Here is a 19,471-nt window from a genome sequence, read left to right as displayed (position 1 = left end):
CTGAGTCTGGGCTCAGAGCAGGGCACCCTTGGGACAACCCAGCTTGCCCTGAGGGTGGAAAAGCTGCAATCTTCTTTTTATTAATCTCCCCCTCCCACAAAATCAATATCATGGGGGGCTTTGGTATTATTTTCATCTAGATCTAAGCGATTAAAATGCCCCTATGAGTTAGTGCCAGTTAATTTCAATGACGTACTCTGAGAGCTACAGCCCCAAGCTCTGTAATGCACCTCCTGTACCTCCCATATAAATTGGAGCCTGATTTATGTGTGGGAGGCTAAGCCAGCAAAACTGCCCTGTGGGGAAGGTGTAGTTCATTGAAATAAAACAAATTAAATTATCTTGAATAAAATTACAATACAGCTGCCTTCAGCAAGAAGATAATGTACACATTTCATTAAATATTTAAGTTTAATTTCTTTTGTGTGTGTGCATAATTTAGCAGTAGGACAGTTTACAGGGTATTTTTAACTCTTTGTGATCCAGATGAAACAGCAGTGTTTTGTGTTGCCTAGTTGATTGTTAGGGCATGAGCTTCCCCCCAGCTTTAGGGTTAAGAGCCCAGTGTAGGGCTTGTTTCACAAAGCTGGATGGCAGGTGCTGTCACTGATTAATGGTTCCTGGGAGTCCTGTGTTAGCCTTGCAAGGGGCTCTGGGAGGGACTAGGGGGACTTGGTGGTAAGAAACAAAGGAAATGAATGAAATGAGCATTGAAGAGGGCTGCGCAGTGGCTGAAAAGGGGTCTGAAACTGCTGTGATGGAGTGGTGCTGAGCCCCAGCCTGGGAGACCCCTGCTACAGGGGACATGGATGGGTTGGCTGGAGCTGCTCCTGGCACCCCACTGAATTCCTTCCTGAGCTGGTGGGAGAGCCTCCTCTGAGCTTCAGTGGGTGCAAGGAGGGTGCGTTACCCATTGGCAGAGGGTGCTGTGGGCAGTGATGTAAGGGAAAAATCAAAGTTTTCCTCCTAACCTGTGAGAGGTTCAGCTCCTGCCAGTCCAGTCAGTGATCAGCAGGCATCCCTGACCCCTTGCTGGGTTGATATTGAAGTGCTGGCTGTGCGTAAAGTTGGTACGAGGTTGTTTTGTTTGAGTGGAAATGAGATCTTTCCAGACGCCTACAGGGTGTCTATGTGCCAAATCTCTTATTATCATACATATTTCATATGAACATAAGGATTGTTTGTATTCCTTGTACAATTAGGGAGGTATTCATGCAGTCTTCAGTCTCAAAAGCAATGTTGTTTTGTTTTTTTTTTTTGCATACCTTTGAAATTTGGCCTGATCCTGGCATCGTATCCTGAAGTCCTCCCCATCAGCTTATCCAAGAAATCAGAAGGTGACATGGGTTTGGGGGCAGATCGTGCTGCTGCTTCAGCTTCTTTGGAGGCCGCCAGGCTGTGTGAGTAGGAAAAAAAAGAGGAGGTTTTAATGCATATCCCATGCTGGGGAGAGTTTGGGGTCCAGAAACAGAGTAATCAACATCTCATTCCCATTGCGAGGCAGGATGGGTACCCATGTGGATTCCTAATGAGGCTGGTCTCTGCTAATTTGTTTGCCCAGCCCAAACATCTCTGAATGCAGAATCCCAGCTGCCACCAAAGTAGAAGAGAAATGATGAGTGGAGAAAATCCTTCTGTGAGTTTAGGTACAGCTCCCTGGCATGCCACTAAATGACAAATGTGAACTCTGGCACTGGGTTCTGCAGGAAAAACACACTCTGAGATTAGCTTTGGGCAGCAATTACTGCTTAATTACACCGCAAATAGCAAGTAACATATTTGTTACCCAGCCTAATCTATGAAAAGGCAGGTAGGATTGGAGCAGTTTGGAATTTGAGGCTTATATGAATGTCACATGAAGCCATAGCTGCTGCAGAGCATTTGGGACTGTAGAGGATGGATGTGAGCTTGCTCCCTGTTTGCTGATCAGCCCAGCGCTTGCTGCTGGTACCTGCAATGCAGGGGGCTGAGCTCGATACAGCCACACCAATACTGGACTGTGAGGTGTCTGGGGTGTGATCCTGAAATGGAACTCATGTTGGGCTGAGATAAAAGGAAGCAAAACCTTTTGGGAACCTATTTGACCTACAGGGCAGAAAAAGCGAAGCGCTACTGATTGATCTGCGAAAGATGAAAATCATCTCCTTCAGCAGCCTGACTAAGGTTGGCACCGTGCCTTCTGAGTCCGTGGGAGTCTGCAGGATCTGCAGGGCAGTGATCTTGGCTTAGGCAGCCTCTCCTGCTATCTGTGCAGGAATGAGTGACCCCTGGTACCGGGTGCTTATTCCCAGTTTTGAAGGAAGCTTTGACTTCGAAGACAGGAACAGACACTGTTCAGTTCCTGCCCTGTGTTTATGTGGCTTCTATGCAAACAGATCTCTTCCCAGGGTGAAACTGGGGTGTAAAATTGCCTAGATTAGCAAGCAAACAATTAATAATTAAAAACACATCCTGACCAACCACCAATAACAACCACCACAGGTGACTTGCCAGGTGCCTGAGATAAGGGCGGTCTCTGCTTGTGGCTTCAGAAGCCTGAAGTTGGCTGGAGCCTCCAGGCAGTCTTGCAATGCAAATATGTAATCAGGCAAAGAAAGCCACTTGGGAGGAGGTGGGGTTTGTTGCATCACCCTCTGCAAAGCTCCTGATTTTAGAAGCACAAGGGCTGTGTGGAAACTGCAAGGAATTGCTGTGGTTGAGCATCTGAGAGGCTTAAGCATGTTTACAACAAGCACAAGGTGTTTTGCTGCCTGAACAGTCACAAATGATGCTATAGAATCCTCTTACAGCAGGAGAACAACACTTTGAGAAATTTTGAATTTTCTCATTGACTTGGGAGACTCTGCAGAAGTTAAACACCGTGTCTTTCAGAAGTGTGGTGCTCAGCATTGACACAAAAGCCATCAGGAGGAATTTGGGTATAGTAACTATGCATAACATTAATGTGTTGCAGCTCTCAGATCTATTGATACAAAGCAAGTTTGAGCTGAGACTCGGGACAAACATTATCTGCGTGAGGCCTTGACAAGAGCGTTTTGAACCACTGAATTCTCCAGGGACTTTAAAAGCAGGTGGGGTTAAAAAGGTCTTGAGTGCCATAATTTCTAAGTCAGGAGTCAGTGACAATGCATGTTGCATTGACTCTCCTCGCCGGTGTTAGCAGGTCACAACTTGCCAAGCCTTGGTTTTCAGCCCTGGAAGCTCACAAATGCAGGCTGGCTTCAGGCTGCAACTGTATTAGGGTACTGTGTTTGCTAGCTTTTTTTTTTTTTTTTTTTTAGCAAAAAAAAATAAATCTTTAATTTCTGCAACAGAGGGGAGATAAATTCCAGATAATTTCCAGCAAGAACATAAAGCTAGGATTTCATGTACCCTCTATATCTTCAGTCTGCTCCCAACCTGAACCTTATCAGAACCAGCTGATGCATGCTCATGCCGATGAAATGTGGATCTAGCTTTCCCTATAGCCACCTGGCATTTCTTGTCTCATCCTACCCCTGCTCTAAGAAGGGGTAAATGGGGTTGTGGAGTGGGTGAGTTATTTATTTGTTTATTTATTGAAGGAAAACAACATGGTGCAATTGACTTGCAAACTCGGAATAGGAAAGCTGGGAGTGGGAGGGCAATCAATACTGGGCTCCAATGCTGCATTCCAATAGAGTGTCTGCATGGCAATGAATCCAGAGAAAAGATTTCAATTAAGCAGCAAATGACTTGGTAACCAAAGACTCCTGCCACTTCAGCAGCAAGATGCCAGATAGTGCAATACGCTGATTTCTTCTCATTAACTGTCGACTGGAGGAAGTGTAGGGAAGAGAGAGAGTGGGGGGTGGGAAGGACATGGAGGCAATACAAATCTAATAAGCTTTAAGTGCAAAAAAAGATAATTAAAAACTACAATTCCCCTGGCATTCACTTTAAAAATGAGGTGGAAGAGCCCAGAAATTGGTGTTCAGCTTTCCTGTAAGTGCTGTAGGAGAGCCCGTGCTGAATGTGTTGGTGTTACTTCCAAAGAGCGTCTCTGCTGGTGTTCTCTGGGTGCCATTTTCTGTTTGTCTGCTTCGAAGTTGCAAGTAGAATTAATTTCACAGGCTCAATTCCTACATGGAGGTATACAGCTAGTAAAAATGATGTCTTGTGAGTGTCTGGGGGAGGAACACCCTCTCACAGCCCCATTGCTTTTTGCAGCTTTGTGCCCACCCTCCTGAGCAGTTTCTGTTGAGCACCCTTGCGATTACGCTGAAACTGCTGAGGATGGTTTTGTGCCTCCTGGTGTGTGTTTTAGGAGCTCTGGTGACTTGTGTGTTGCATCTGGGTGGCTTAGGAATGATTAAGCCCTGACTTTTCTCCTGGTTGTACTTGGTTACTACACGGTTTTCTAAAACTAGCTTGTAACAACTTCCACCCCAAGACTTGGCAAGGAAGTGGGGGATGAGGAAACAGCAAAACCTTTCCAGCAACAGGCTCTGTGGGCAGCAGGCAGGTATATCTATTTTCTAGGTCAGAATAATAATATAAAACCTCCCTGGGATGGGTGTGACATCCAAACTTTGCCTTAACAGCTCAGCTCAGCACCCAAAAAGCCATCAGCTTCTGTTCTCATCCTGGTCTATCTTGGCCAGTGCAGTGTGTGCTCCTCTGGGAGCTTTCTGGGCCTTTCTGCAGGTGTTATTTTGTACAGAAACACCCATGAAAGTCCCCCAGGACTACTGCTCTCCTGGCCCAGCAGAGACAAGGAGGGGGAAGTCACCAAGTGAGTTGAAAAATGCTGGTGATAAGAGAACTGTGACGTTAGAGTGGGTTGATGTGTTCAGGGAGAGAATTTATTCTCTGAATAAATAGAGGCAAAACATAACAAAAACACAGAGGATGTAGTTTGCATTGGCACAAGAGTGTTGCCTGAGCTGAGAGCATCTTGGTGCATTTTAATAGCAGCCAGACAGCGGATTATCTTATTTACACTGGTGCAATCCCTGGTGGATCTGGCTGAGAAAGTGCCATCGCGCAATCATCACTGTAACAACATCGGGAAGGATTGCATCAAAGGACTGAACTAGCATAATCTTCCGTGATATTAACACCAGTGTGTAGGCAGACACCAGCAAGCCCCCGGGAGCTGTAGCCCACCGGCAGGCACGTGAATGTGAGAGCAGGTGGAGATGAAGAGCCCAGCTGCTCAGGCCACTGAAGAATTACATTCCTTAAAACGGAGCAGCCAAGCTTTGCAGGACACCCGGTACAGATTTCTCCCAGCCTATGCAAGTGCTGTTTTGCTTTGTGTCTCGTTGCTGTTTAGTTTCAGCCAGCCAGATGAAATATAAACAGGTATTTGGTTTCAGAGGTGAACCCTGTGCTGTCTGGGCACGCTGGCTTGCTCAGTTCCCAGCTCCCAGTTGGTCATTTCCTTCTTTCCCCACAACCTTTGTATGGCCTTTGAGAAATATTATTTTCTTCTTTTTTTGGCTGTGCCCATGGCTGCCTATCTAATTAACTCCAACATCACAAACTGCCCTGTTCTGGTTGAATGCTGATACTGAGAGCTTTTTTTTTTCCCTCTGCAAAGAGGAGAGACCAAGGAATTTAATTAGCACTGGGCCTCTATTCCCCTGTCAAATAATTTAATTGTTAATCTTTAGTTCTGAGAGGGGAAAAAAAAAGAATGTCTGGCTGCAAAAGCACATTGCGAAATGAGTGTTTGTAGAGGAAATATATCTCTGAAAAGCATGGAAGGATCAGGTGCCTGTGAGGGGAAGCTGGTGCAATGTCAGTGGCTCAAGAGACTGGCACTGGATTTATTCCTCTGGTTGGGCTCTCTGTGGGCTGATGAAATGGAAGATACCTGGTCTATCTATACAAAAACAAGCCAGAAAGTTTGGCTGTGGTGTGTTGACAGTAATGTTCAGGTTGCGGACTGATGCATTTGTCCTTCAAATGTGCTGTTTTCTGTAAACAGGTATTAAAGGGGGAATATCAGACCAGGTCTTTGGGGCAGGCTCAGGTGACCAGTATAACTGTTTGCCCCATTGCCTTCAAAGCTAGGTCTGCCTGGAAGAGTGTGGAGTCCTGGGGACAGAGGGAGGACAAACTCCAGCTTGTTTCCATGCCCTGGGCTTGTCCCTGGCCTTGGCTCTTCAGGCACAACAGAGCTCTCGTGGGGGCTACTCATGCCTCTAGTCACTGCGGCTGGGTTTAGGTCTGGATGCCACTGACGTCGCTTAGTGCAGCTGAATTTCAGTCTGGAATATCTGCCTCACAATACGAGTGTTATGGCAAACCCTGCTTCCACGAATGGAGGGGTTTGGGATGCAGCGGAAGGAAATTGCTGCCTGCACTCGATAGCTCAGGCACAGCAGCACCGGAGATGCAACCACATAACTTTGGGGCCAGAGCTGGCTTTTGCCTTCCTCACTTGGATGTGCACAGAGATTGGTGCTGTTCTGACCTATGGTACTGATACCCTGCAAGCCCCTGCCTGAGTGGGAGGATGAAGAGAACACCTCAGCTTGTCCGTGGGTGGATTATTTGATTTGATTCTGAGCACTGGAATGGGAATATCTGGTTTTCCTCCCCACTTCTCTGAGGACAAGGGGAGCTTATTCATGCAGAGGGTGAGGCAGTCCCCAGCCCAATTATTGGAGAAGAAAAAGAGGTGGGGTAGAGAGACTGCACAAGCCAAGCTGTGCAGCCAGGAGGGAGAACAAGGCACCTGTCTGCCGAGGAGCCATGTGCTGTCTCTGTGTTGGTTTTCCTCTTTTTTTTTTTTTTTTGGGTTGCTTCATATGTGAGCAGTGGCTCCCATCTGCAAGCCAAAGTAGCCAAGTTTGGCTAGCTGAGCTCCTGGTGGAAACTGTTCTCTCCTGGTTTTAATTGCAGCAGCAGTAATTGCTTTGCAGGGCAATTTCCCTCTCTGCTTGAATTGCTGCTGCACATCGGCACGGTCCCTGTGCCATGGCTGACAAAGCTGGCTGTGAGACACAAGAGCAGGCTGCACCCCACAACCCCAGGGAGCAAAGGTGTGTGTGTGGGGGGGAAGTACATTGCTGATGGTTTGGATGCATTTTGCCTTTACAAGGAAACTTGGGCAGCCTTGGAACTGCTAGGTGCTCGGATGGAGTGCTGTGGGGAGGCCAGCAACCTCCCTGCCTGCAGCATGGGCCAGGGATTCGGGACTTTTATTGACTCCAGCAGGCTCTGACAGGAGCCACGGTCGCAAAGAGCCCGTCAGCTGTTTGGGCAGAGGGAAACACCGTGTTGTCCATGATTAACTAGCGAGAGCTGCGGTACCCATGGCAACTCTCCCTCAGGAAGGGGCTGTGGGGGAATGCGCTGAGGCCAGACGTGAGCGTGGCCACCAGTGCTCCCAGTCCTGATCCCTGCTCTGCTCTCCCCGGTTCTCCCCCAGCAGAAACTTGAGCCCAGCACGGCCCAGCTCCTGTTCAGCCTGACCGCAGGGCTGCCTGTCTCCATCTTGTCCTCAGCAACCAGAGAGAGGATGGACAGATGGACAGACAGATGAGATCTTTCCCTGTAAGGAGGGACAGGGACAGCCCCAAACCCTGCAGCGAGCCTGCTGCTCCTGACTGCACGTCAGCATGTTATCTGGAGGGGAATGCTGCCAGGCGCTGGCCTGGGGATGCTTGGCAGAGACTGCAAGCAGACTTTTTTAAAAATAATTAGATTTACTATCAAAATGAATAGCACAGTCAATATTGATATACAATTCAATTAAAAAGGATGAAACTTATTTTCTGCCTGTTTTTCTCTGTCACGTTGTCCCTGGATTCCTGGCCTGCAGCAGCAGAAGTGGCCAGGAGGGATGAAGAGAGGGGGCAAGAGAGGGGCACTGCATTTCTGGCCTGGTTGGGTGCAGAGCAGGGGTTCCAAGCAGTACGGGTGTGCTGGTTGCATGCTCGTGTTCAGCTGCAGGAGGTTACACCATGCAGCATGGATATGGGGTGGACTACAGGCATGGATTTGTGAAGTTAATTTTCATGATGGGTTTTTGTGGGGAGGAATTGCAACTTGCTTAGGTTTTGGCTTAGGATTTTTGGTTGTGTTGTTTCTCATCTGAGAGCCTGTGCAATGGAGGCACGGAGCAGACTTTTGGACCTTGGGAAAGGATAGGGAGATAGCTGTGCACAGCAAGGCTGGTGAGATGTGGAATTGGAGAACATCTGAGAAAGGCGTTTTCACCCTGAGAAAGAACTGGACAGCAAGCTATGCAGTGATCTACTCGGTTATTCTTATTGTTTTATTGCTATTACTCACAGGGGGAAGAGAGGGGCAGGAAGGAAAAAGGAAGCTTGTAAATACTGCTGTCTCTGGCCTGGGTGGTTGTGCTCAGTTGCTGTGAGCTGCTTAAACCAGTTCTAGATCTTGCACCAGAAGTAACTGCATTGCAGTAGCCGCAGGATGTAATCAGTTAAAGTTTTGAGAGCATTTGGGGATCCTTTGGGTTAAAGGTCCCGCACACCATTTTCCAGCCCCAGGGACCAGCAGTACAGCAGGAGAGGAGCTGGGAGGCACTTTTCCACAGCCCAAGTGGAATTAACCCTCTGCGATCATTCCCAGCCCAGGGAAGCTGCCACAACTTTGCTGGAGTGAGAAAATCTTTTCAGACTGCAGCATTCAGATGTCTCCATATTCCACTGCTACGTTCCTGCAGCCCATGGCTCCTACCCCATATGGCAAAGCATCCTGTCTGGAGCTATAAAGCATCCCAATTACACTGATTAACTCTATGGAAAGACACCAGCACTCGGAACAATTGCTGACTCTGCCTGGACAGAGCAATACAGAAATAATAAATGACTGGGCAACGGGCTAGGGGGCAAAAGAAATCTGCACTGTGTGTAGCTGGGATGGGAGGAGCCCAGGGAGGTCAAGAAATTGCAGGGGAATGATGCTCGGGTGCATGCACAGTCTCTGCTCTTCCCAGGACCATTGTTCAAACCCTCTCCCACTGTCAGGCATCCCTCCTGCCCTTGCTGTGCCTCTTGCAGTGCCACCACTCTCCCTGCTGCCTCCTGCCTTCCACATGAGCCCCAGTGAGCCAGAGGGAAGGTTTATTCCAGCCTTTGATTTCTTTGGGTTTGTTACAGCTAAGCTTGGCTGATATTTCAAGCTTAAGCCCATTTGGTTCTTTATACTACTTAGTGAAGGTGCTTTTTGTCTCCCCCTCTCTTCACCCAAAGAAATGTGTTAAATTCAGAGTTTTTAAGCTAGAATTCTTTCTGATTACATTCTCGACTAAACCTTCCTCCAAAGGAGGTCTCAGCTCTTAGAGCACACATAGTGACTTTATGGAGATCTATAATCCTAAACCATTGAGACAGGTTTGAAACCATAACTCATGAACAGGGGAGAATCACAAGTCAATGCCCAGATTTTAACCATTTGTGAAGTAAATCCAGCAAACGCCAGCATCGAATCTTACATGTGCATATACCAAAGGGTTTAAAAAAAAAGACACAATTGCATTGTTATGGAAAAACAAATGGAAAAAAGACCTTGTGAAAACAAATGCTTGTCTAGCTTCACGCATGCTGAATATTCCCTTTAAAGTCAAGGGGAGTAGGCAGATGTTTAAAGTTATGCATAAAGCACCTTCCCAAGCGTGGTGTATAAAGGGGGAAAATGTCTTTACAAGACAAGGCTTCATATTTTATGTAATAATATTCTCTTCATTGACGTGTTCTTGATTTAGCATTTGCATGGAGAGCTGTGGTGGGAACCTCTATTGACGTCAGAAGGTTTTAGATCACAGCCCAGACAAGTGTCAGAGAATTACGAGAAATTGCGGGTGCTCTTCTATCTATAGCTCTGCAGTCATGCCAACAGCCCGTTTTCATCAGTTCAAATAGTTTGCCACGGCAGCTTTTTAAAAATTAGTTTTAGTTTAAGAACTTATGCTGCTTGTTAAGAATGAGTAAGGATATTGCAAGTGCTTCTTTCTTTTTTTTGATGAATCAGGTGGTTTGAATAGAATTCCTTTAGAATGGATTTAATGTCCATCGCTGAGTGGTGGTGGCTTCTATTTTCTGAAACTGTGCTACAGATCCTTTGTTAAGGGAACCCGAGCTAGCACACAACCTACCTAGAAAATTGTGGGCCCCATTGTAAAGCTGGGGTTCTCTGACGTGCATATCTTACGTTGTGTAGAATGAGTGGTAAGAGAACTTTTGTTGTTTTCTGATAGAGCTATAGTTGTTGTGTCCAACAGCATTGCAGGCAAAGTGCAGTTTAATTGGCATAGGTCTGGGTACACAAACATGAGGCAAATGCCCTGCCTCGCAAAGGCAGCAGGAGGTGAGTGTTCCCTGTGAGCTGTCTTTGATTTCTGGTGTTACTTATCAGCTTATTCATGAGCAATAAAGAGATGTAACTTTCGGAACAAATGGCTAAGCTCTGGCATCCCTGCTGAGGGCAGCTCTTCTCCTTCCTGCCTGCTGTCCTCTGACTCTGGTCTCCTCAGTTCCCTGACAAAAAAAAAAGATTTTCAGTCCTGGAAGTGCTGCTGGGCCCACACTGATGTGGGAGAGCAAGCTGGGTCTGACAGGGCTTTGCTTTGTCAGCCACACTGACAGCAGGCGATTTCTGAACCCCCAGCCTTGTGTCAGGGTGTAATAGATGAGGCTGGGAACTGGAGGATGCTTGTGATTCTCAGGCACATAGGGCAGTAGGAGGGTTGGGATGCTCACATTAGAGTTTGGGGATCAGATCTTGGGAGCTCTGGTGCAAGAAAATGATCTCTGTGTTTGTGACGGGGGTATTTTGGGAACAGTTGCCCTGCTCAGCAGCATTTCCAGCAGGTAAAGGCAGTAGGAGTGACCAGAGAGACAAGATTGTAAAGATATCACGTGAAAAGTCACTTTCTTGTTCACAGCCTGTCTTTGCAGTTGTTAGGAGATGAGAAAAGGCTGCCTCACCCAGGAATTCAGAGCATCTTGCCTTCCTGCTCCTACCTGCAGTAACGCCTGTGTTGCACAGCTCCTGCTGTAACAGGGGACCCTACTCATTTTGTGTAGGGGTTCTTGGCACCAACGAGGATGCTTGGAGGTAAGGATTTGTTTAAGAGTGCTGATAACAGCTGACCCTTATGTGGTTTTGGGTTTATACCCACTCTGTAAGTGAAGAGAGGAGGTGCCTGTGCTCCCTGGGGCTTTGCACAAAGCATCTTTTTACTCACATCATCCAAAAAGGAAAGAACAAACCCAAATCCAAAGGAAAACAGGTAAAGGTGACAAGTGATGGGTTTTGTTGGCTTTCCTACACGGTTCCTGGCTCACTGTGTTTTGCTGCTGACAGATGCGATAGCGATCCGATCCACCACTGATCACAGCTGCTGTCTGTTGATTCATGTGCTTGCTTGCTCCGATCTCACCTGGGCTGGGGGTCAGGATCCGCAGCCTGGGCTGGGGTCGGAGGGGCAGGAATCGCTTTGGGGTAGGCGCGGGGGGAGCTGCAGGCGGCAGCTTTCGTCTGCCGGCAGCGCGTGCGATGATTGATGGCACTGCAAGCCCTGCTGCTCCGTGCATGCGGCACTCCTCATCCTGGCAGCCTCTTGGCAGGCTTTTCCCCTTTTTAACCCACCCCACAATGAGCTGCTGATGAAAACAACAGAGTTCCCTGTCTGCTAAGGCTTTTCTTTTTTCCCCCCACTAGCGGGCTGTGAGCCACAGTGGCAAGATGAAGAGGGAGAAATCAAAAGGAAAGCAGGTGCAAAAGTATGCTGGTTTTGTTTCCTCCCCTCCCTCTCAAAATCCAAATTTCATGAGGGTTTGGTAAATTAAGATTTCTCCTGTTTTTCTCAGCTGGCACTTAAATCCAGCAGAGATGTATTTACAGGATGCCAACTGTGTCTATGTACCAGCCAGATGTGTTGCAGTCCCCAGATCAGCAGCTTACCATGGTGCATTATATGGATGAAATAATTGTCTGCATAATGGGGTGTGCTCAGCGCGTGTAAATGATGGGTGCATCTGTCTCCATCTATTTCTGTTCTCTGCAAGCCTTCTCTAGGCTTTGGCCCTACAGAGGGGCACAACAGCCACATTTGTTTCTTGGTTTTCTGAGCATTGGTCTCCTGAAGGATCAGCAGAGATTTAGCAGCACCTCGGAGGTGTGTACCTGATCAGTAACACCACAAGGATCAAAGGATGCTGACCTCTGGGACCAGATCAGCCAGAGCAAACCGGCAGCTTTCCAAGAGGTTAAGGGGACTCTGTTATTTTGCACCAAGCAGTCAGCAGGTCTGAGAGATACCAATGTAAACCTTCTTCCCTCAAGGGAAACATCCTCTGTTGTCTGGCTTGTAAATACAAATGTAAATTGTTCTGGGTAATTTATGGGAAGGGAGAGGGAAAGAGGTGAGAAGTGATTTTTTTTTTTTGCTCCTTTAAGAAGAACTGACCTGCTGAATTAGCAATATTTTATTAAGTTGAGTGAAATGCAAAAGTTGCTGTTTTCTGGGCTGTGCATGTGTCTAGAAGGCAGCAGCCAGACAGCCTGGTGATGAGGTGTCTGCTCATGGCTGCTACCGGTCGCTCCAGTGCCTAATGTCGGAGCAGCAGGAAGAATTCCTGCCTCTCGCTGCTTCCTTTATGCTCCATTTATCCCAAGACCCTCGTGTTAGCAGCTTCCCCCTTCCCTGCAAACTGAACTTTTTAAAGTATTTGAACTGATTTTTTTTGTCAAAGCTGGTGAATCAAGTCATGATGGGGAGGATTTGCTGGAATTATTTTTTTGGTAGTTTATGACAAAACATGATAAGCCATTTTTCTTGAAAGGTGCAGGATGCAGGAGTGTAACCACACTTGATAAGAATAGAAATCATTCCACCTTTGCTGATAGGCAAAGATCAATAGAAAGTATGTGAGGTAACAATAGGCAATCAAAAGGGTAATTTACTGGAATTAGTGAAACCCTGATTTAACACGCCACAACAGTGAGAGCAGATACAGACAAAATAAGCTGATGGTGCCTTTTGATTTCTGTCTTAGTGCTAGTCACTCTGGGACATTCTCAGGGAAGCTCTAGAGTTGCAGAAGATGAGTGAGCAGAACTCCATGAATAGGTTTAAATGATTTGACACATTTAGATGTTGTGCTTTTGATTTAGATGTTGTGATTTTTAAAGCAGGATTCCTTTCTCAAAACCCTTGTCTTTCATCAGCAACTAAATAGCAATTATATTCATTAGTTGGTCAGACATCTTGTTCCTAAGACTGAAATTTAGAGAGCCCTTTTCACCTGCATGCTAGGATGAAATGAGAACAGACTTCTCTGCTGGTTTTCTATCACAGATGAATGATCTTTGGTCGCCACTGGGATAATGAAGTAATTTAATTCTGGACATTGATTAACATCCTCATTCAGATAGTGGAATCATTTTCTACCCAGGTCATCTCATGGGGATGTGTTGGCTTATGAAATTTATGTCACCAAGGGAAGTGTTTGCCTAAGAATGGGAGAATTGCAGTGTGCTGCTGCTTACAAGTGCTTTCCTCCTTAATGTGGGTCACTTGGTGGGTAGCAGAATGAACTTCAGTCTTTATTCTCTGCTGTTAAATCTGAAACACTTAAAACAGAGACAGAGGCCCTTTGCTGACTTGCTCCATACAAAAAAGGTGTCTCCAATACCCTCTTGAGAGGAGTAAGGGGGAGATGACCAAATTCACATGCCTGAAGTCTCCTCCTTGAAAGAAGTCTTAGTAGAAAGCCCATATTATGCAGTGCCCCTGTATGTAGGGGCAGGATCCTACCACTCCTGCCACGTATTGGTGTCTTTCCAGAAGCAGCTCCCTTTGGGGATTTGAGGAGTAAATGTGTGTTCTGTCAGTGGGTCCTGCAGAAGAGGGTCATGTTCAGCGGGAGCAAAGGTGGACAGCCAGTCCACGTTACCTAAAATCTGCACAGCACCAGTGTATCACAGATGTAGGCCACTTTGTTAGTGCATTCGAGACAGCAGCTTTGTTGGTAATGTTCGTTATTCACCTCGCCTATCTATTGGTTTCCTGCTCCTTGCACCCAACAGAAAGGAGGAAAATGGTTTCCGTTTGGACAGGTGGAACCTTTCTTTTGTTCTGGCCTACACAGAGAGTAGGTCTGGGGTTGCTTAAAGCAGTTAATTAGAGATGAAGGTTAAGATTAGATTGCAAGTTAGAAGTGTTTTACTTACTTCACATTAATATGTCTTAATTGCCTGAGATGTGAGTGAATTATTAAGGGTGGAAGGAAGCGTGTATAAAATTCCTGCAAAAGGCAGGGTCCCAAACACTTTGCACCTCTGGTGGGCTGACAAATTAATCTGTCTTTGTTGAATGATTTATAAGGGCTTCTAGGTAGAATTGTCCACCTCATCACATTTCCAAACCTCAAATAGACAGCACTTTTAGCGGGGTCTCTAAATGGGCCTATCATAGGTTGCAGACCAAAGAAGCTAAAGAGTATCCTTAGAGCTGCCTAGTGCAAGGCTTTGCTAAATCATTTGTATTTCACGGAGGAGCTGACAGCCTCGGAGCAGAGGCACAACAGGTCATAAGGCACAACTTCTGCTAGATTTCAGTTATCACGAGTAAACCACTCTATCTGCTGAGAATATCTGCTACATTGCTTAGCTTGTGACTCTAGAAGTCTCTGGTTAGTGTTTCACTCGCGAGTACCTCTGCAGTGCTGTTTAGCACTGCAGAGGTATAGCAGAGGGTTTGGAGATGCATATGCTTACTGTCCTTTTCCTTCCTCTGCCTTTTGTTTCCTTGTATTTTCAAGGGGCTGAGATCAGGAGCCCTCCAATCACCTATTTTACTTGAAAGTTTGTTTCAGGAAAAAATGTCTTTTGCTTTAAGAGGCATCATAGTCACAATGGCATCTTATTTTTTAAAATCTGGAATTGAAGAGCTGTTGTCTGTCTCTGACAGAATAGAAAAAAGCTGGTTAGTGCAATCCAGTAGGGTCTGAGGCTGGTAGCAACTTTCAGGCTGTGAACTGCTCAGAGCAGTAGCCTGGAATCTGACACATTCCTGCTCAGAAGGGGCCAACTCATCTTGATTAGGTGAAGGTCATACTGGTAATTCCTGACATACAGAAGTGTAATTAGGATAAGAATCAGACCCAGACCACTTCAAAGCCTCACAGGACAGTGTCCACTTGGGTAAGGTGCCAATTGTAAGCTATCTTTTATTTCCTAATGTGTACAGGGTGCGTTCCTACCCCCCAGGCTTCTGCAATGGTGTTTGCGGATCACTACAGCTATTAAAATGCACAACAAAAAGCTGAGGCAAGATCATCACAGGGCAGGGGCAGTGTTTTACTCTATATGAAGGAATTCAAAACTGAGCTGGGGGAGGAGGGATATGAACATGCAGTTAGGCTTTGGGAGAACATCTATCTGTGTCTCCGTGGATAATAAGCAAGGCATATGGAAGATCTTGTGTAAATATTGTCCAATCATTACAATTTTCAAGAAATACCATTTTGCTTGACAGAGATGGTTAAGGAAGGATTACCCAAGCAGTCTGGCTGTCAGAAGACCCCTTTCACCTTCCCACCCCAGCCCAGTTTCCATCCCCACCTCTACCCAGGTTCTCAGTAAATGTCTTAGTCACAGCGAAGTGACTGCAGTCCGTGAAAGCAGGTAGCAAAAAGGGAAATGCCTTTTCCAGAAAGAAAAGACATGTCAGAATAAGCTGCTTATGGCAAATTCCTTCTAAAGCATCCCAACTGTAACAGAAACAAATATTATATTGGCAATACCATAATGTTTGTGTTCACACACCAGCTGTTACTCTTTCCCACAGGGTCTTATTTTTTAAAAGGCTGGTTAAGGACATTTTTCTTAACCAACAGATCTAGTCTTACTTTCATGTTGACTATACCAGATTTTCCTTTAAGACTTTGGATTTTTCTTTCATTATTTTTTTGCAGTGTACGTGCTAACATAGATTCACTTTCCTGAATATTTTAAACAGGCTGAAAATGAAGTGTGGTACACCCTGTAATTTGAGGCAATGTATACTTCTATTATGGATTATTGGATTATCAGCTTGAGTTTTTTTCAACGTTATGCATGACTGAGTGCTTGAGTAATTGGCATGCTAAGTTTATGAATGACTGTTAATGAATAAACTTTTCTTACTGAAGCTGAAATAGCGAGGCTATTCTTGGACTAGAAAGGCTGGTAGATTTTTGGCTTGCAGTAAATTGAAGGCATAACATGAAGAGGGGGGAAGAAAAGAAAAACATTCCTGCTCAGAACTGACTCTGAGCAATTAGTGAACTGTTTCTTGTTTGGAAAATGATAGCTGTACAGAGAGTAATTTGGTTTCAACATCTCCCTGCAACTGAATTAAAACACTTTCAAATTTTCTTAAATATTAATTTCAGGCAAACTAGACTTCTTTTTGTATGCAATATGACGTACGCAAATATAGCACATGTATGTATGCATATATGTAACTTATAACATTGTAAACATTTACACTAGAACATGGACTGTTTTACCAAGGCTCTGAATGCCTCAGACTTTAATTGATGTACTGAGAATCTGTAAGTGCTCACATGTGTTGTACAATGCATAACAGTGTGCATCATAAAACAGGATTGACAAGACAAATGTGTACCCATTTCACTTGTGCAGGTGGTTCAGAGGAGAGCCTGTCAAGTGCATTAATACTATGGCCATAGGAAGCTCATGCCTGGGAATGCACTCTTCCTCCCACCCCTCCCCGCTTCCCTCCTTTTGTCTTCTAGCTTTTCTAGAGAGTATTTGAGTTGTTTAACCTTGTTTTTTATCTGCTTTAATGTTGTTTGTTATACTAGAGGTTTTATTGTGTGTAGATATGCTTCTTTTTAGTCTACCCTACTATATTGTGTAGTTCTGCCTGAATGAGACAAGGAAGGATGGCTCTGAAATACTGAGTGTTGTAAATTGCTTTTCAGATGTTAGTTATTTCTAGAAGTTCTTTCTTGGTTTACCAAACAGATAAACCTTGTTAAGTGCTTTGAGGTCATGCTGTCTTTGTTTTTCTGTGGAACTGCAAGAAAAGTGGAGATATCCTGATTTTTTTTATACCCAGAAAGACTTTAGTATTCTTAAGGAAAAAGACTGCTAGCTAGACAGCTCTGTCCAGTGTCAGCAGGTATGTTATAGTGATTTGTAAAATAGGGGTATTACTCCAGTGATGTATATGTAAATAATGTCTGTCCTTTCATATTAAGCTGCAATATGACATCTTCACGTAAAGCTTAAACTTTGATAAAACCCAGAAATGTAGGAGAGTCATGCAACTGAAATGAAGTCTAAGATTGAAGAGGAGTTCAGGTCATGAAAGCTTTTTTTTTTTTTTTTTTTTTTTTTAATTGCATCTATCTGGCACCTATCACTTGCTACAGCAGTCTGTGTTATTCATGCAGGTGGAGAAGAGCTGCTTCTTTCTATTTTCCTTTATTAAATAAACAAAACCAGTGCAAGGAGAGATGGAACAAATGATTCCTGAAGAGTAAAACTGCTCCTTCTCTTACCTTAGCTCTTAATAAAAAAAAAAAATGAGCACAACTAACAAAGAGTCAAACTACAGCTACTTGGTAATAGATATAATTGAAAAAAGCTCACAATATGCCCCCTACCTTCCATTTAGATTCCACAAGGGAAGGATGTTGAAAACAACATGAAAGAAAAACAAAGTTAGGGAAGGAGGATGATTATTTATTTGTGTTCAGTGGCCATAGGCATAGCAAGTTCTAGTGACAGCGTGAGCTCTCCTTGGTAGGAAGCCTGCAATTTCTCAAGATAACAGAGCTGAGCAGGGAAAGCCTCCTACAGAACTCACCTTAACCTGCAATCTTAGGACGGGGAGGGGGCGAACTGGGGATATTTACCCGGGCAAATTCAAGTGCAGCATTCCCAGCCGCCACTAGTTGTCACTTTGCAACCAGCCGGGGTCGGTGTTTTCAGCACTGCGGTTAGCGAGATTGCGGTGCTAATTAAACGGAGTAACTCCCAAAGCCGCGGAAAGTCCCGAGCCTGGAGCTGGGCGATAGCCAGTCTCGGGAAACCGAACGAAGGCGAAAAAAAACAGCTCGAGAACGGCGGAACGCCGTTGTCCTAGTGCTGGGGCCGCTCAGGGTTATGTGCTGCCCCGCTCGGGATGAGCACGGCAGCTCAACCCGTTGCTCACCCGCTCATCCCGAAAAGCCGAACCCTACCTGAAGAAAACGATCGTCTCCCACACGTAGACTCCGAGCGCGTTGACGTTGCACATCTTTCCAGCTCTCGCCGCGTTGTTGTTGGTTGTTTGTTGTTGTGTTTTTTTTTTTTTTTTTGTACTCCGCGAGGGGTGGGCCGGCGGGCTTGGCCAATAAAGTAACCCAGCACTTGGGGCGAATTGGCAGGGGAGGCGAACCTCCCTTTCTCGGGCTGGGGGGAGCCGGGGGCGGCTCGGTTCACCGCGGCGGACAGCGCCAAGTGTTGGCCCGCTTCAGCACCACAGACAGCGCCTGGTTCAGCACCACGGACAGCTCCCGGGGGCTGGCGCGGTTCAGCACCACGGACAGCGCCCGGGGCTGGCCCCGCTCAGCACCGCGGACGGCGGCGGCTCGGCTCGGCTCGGCTCGTCCCGCCTCTCCGCTGTGCCCCCACCACCGCCACTGCAGTGGTGCTCGGGGCCGGAGGATCCGGGCTTCCCGCACCGCTCCCTCCCTTCAGCGGGATCCCGCTCCGGACATCAGGCTGGCGAGCGGGGCAGAGGCAGGGGGTGTCGGGTTGCCATCGGGGTGGTGGGGTTGGGTGGGAGGGGGGCGACCCTCGGCAAGCCGGGGTTTTAATCTCCGCCGCTAGCCGGGGTGTCTTCCTAATTACATCCACGGGAATTTCAGCGTGAAGCCGTGCTGCAGTCCCGGTTGTGTCGCTTTCCTGCTCGCCGTTTGGCTGCTGTTGATTCCGGCTTCCTGGGTTATTTTCCTCCCGAATAAGTTATTGCTGCTGCAGGGAAGGTGTCCCATTGCTCAGGGCTAGAGCGGAGGGGAGCGAAGGGGAAGTTTCTTGGGAAGCACTCCCATCGCGCTTGGAAAGAAAGTGGCTCAGTGTCCTCCTAATGCATCTCATTTCCCCTCTGCCCTCTCCCCCTGCTAGGACTCACCAGATCTTGGGAGTTTCTTGCTGCATTAATTTACTAAACTAAAAAAAAAAAAAAAAAAAAAAAAAGGGGGGGTGGTGGTGGTGGAGAAGAGGGAAAGCAGAGGGGAGGGGGTAACTCAGCCTCTCCACCATCCCAAGGCCCTCCTCTTAGCAGTGCTCATTGGTCTCAGGGCTGAAAAAAATACTCTAGGACGTGGTTGGATAAACGCATATTGTTCAGCAGAGGCTGTTAACCTTTAAAGTGCTGATACGTTTTGTTTTATTTCAGCTTTTTTAACTCAAATCGCTGTCTTTTTAAGAACACTCTGAAATCGTCTCCCTTGACATGGCAAGCGTA

The 19,471-nt window shown here is 46.3% G+C and overlaps 1 protein-coding gene across 2 annotated transcripts in view; it reads right to left on the bottom strand.

The window, feature by feature from the left end:
• The window catches only part of GLRA1 (glycine receptor alpha 1), a 36,779-nt gene extending 18,315 nt beyond the window's left edge, over positions 1-18,464 (bottom strand). For both annotated transcript variants that reach the window (XM_032196904.1, XM_032196905.1), the window contains exons 1-2: positions 18,204-18,464; positions 1,266-1,396 (exon numbers count right to left, since the gene is read on the bottom strand). In XM_032196904.1, the coding sequence (XP_032052795.1) occupies positions 1,266-1,396; positions 18,204-18,259 (187 nt within the window). In that variant the 5' untranslated portion in view covers positions 18,260-18,464. The remainder of the gene's footprint in view (positions 1-1,265; positions 1,397-18,203) is intronic.
• Positions 18,465-19,471: the final 1,007 nt, after the last annotated feature.

This window comes from Aythya fuligula, chromosome 14, assembly GCF_009819795.1.
Source record: "Aythya fuligula isolate bAytFul2 chromosome 14, bAytFul2.pri, whole genome shotgun sequence".
NCBI lineage: Eukaryota > Metazoa > Chordata > Aves > Anseriformes > Anatidae > Aythya > Aythya fuligula.
This window is presented reverse-complemented; position numbering and strand designations above follow the sequence as displayed.